We start from the raw sequence: 635 nt of genomic DNA, 5'->3' as shown, positions 1-635 counted from the left end.
GAGAAGCCAGACTTTCATATAACAAAACTTTTCCATTTGAAGAAAGTCAAACAGTAGACTTACTAATGGAATGTGCATGTTTTTCCCCCAAGGAAAACATGGTGCTGCGCCACCACAATGAGGCGGAATCACTACATGCAGTGCAGAAGATGGACTGGGAGTGGAAGCTGAAGGAGCTAGGCGACCTGGATGCCAACACCAAACCTCAGATAGATGACCTGCATGTGCCCATGGTCCATGTCTCAGATGACTTTGACCTTCTCCCAGCCTGAGAGGTTGAGGTGGATGAATGTGATGCAGTTTGTTTAATTATCATTTTTGTCTTTACATAAGGGGTGATTTTGAAGTCCCAAGGTGTGAGAGCTATAATTAGACTTCGTACTACGCTTCGTTGTGTAATGCCTTGCCTGTTCACACCACCTCAACCCCTGCGACTACTTTCGCAGCCCAGAGTAGTGGCGGCTTGGCTTATTTTTTTTAGATATTTTGCACATGAGGCAAAACATGGAAGTGATGAGGAGATATTCTGTGGCTGTGATATTTTCTTAGTTAAACTTTTTGAACTTTCTGCTGGCTTGCAGATAGGTCACGTAGAGAGGTAAAAGCCCTAAGCATATTTACCATACTTATTATTT

General features: G+C 43.3%; 1 protein-coding gene across 1 annotated transcript in view; it reads left to right on the top strand.

Annotated features, from left to right (window-relative positions):
* LOC119594592 (ankyrin repeat domain-containing protein 11-like) overlaps positions 1-629 on the top strand; it is a gene marked incomplete in the record, with an annotated part of 34,234 nt that extends 33,605 nt beyond the window's left edge. Inside the window, 1 exon segment of the mRNA XM_037943633.1 lies at positions 93-629. Coding sequence (XP_037799561.1) covers positions 93-272 — 180 coding nt within the window.
* Between the last annotated feature and the right edge of the window lie 6 nt (positions 630-635).

This window comes from Penaeus monodon, chromosome 34, assembly GCF_015228065.2.
Source record: "Penaeus monodon isolate SGIC_2016 chromosome 34, NSTDA_Pmon_1, whole genome shotgun sequence".
Classification (NCBI taxonomy): domain Eukaryota; kingdom Metazoa; phylum Arthropoda; class Malacostraca; order Decapoda; family Penaeidae; genus Penaeus; species Penaeus monodon.
This window is presented reverse-complemented; position numbering and strand designations above follow the sequence as displayed.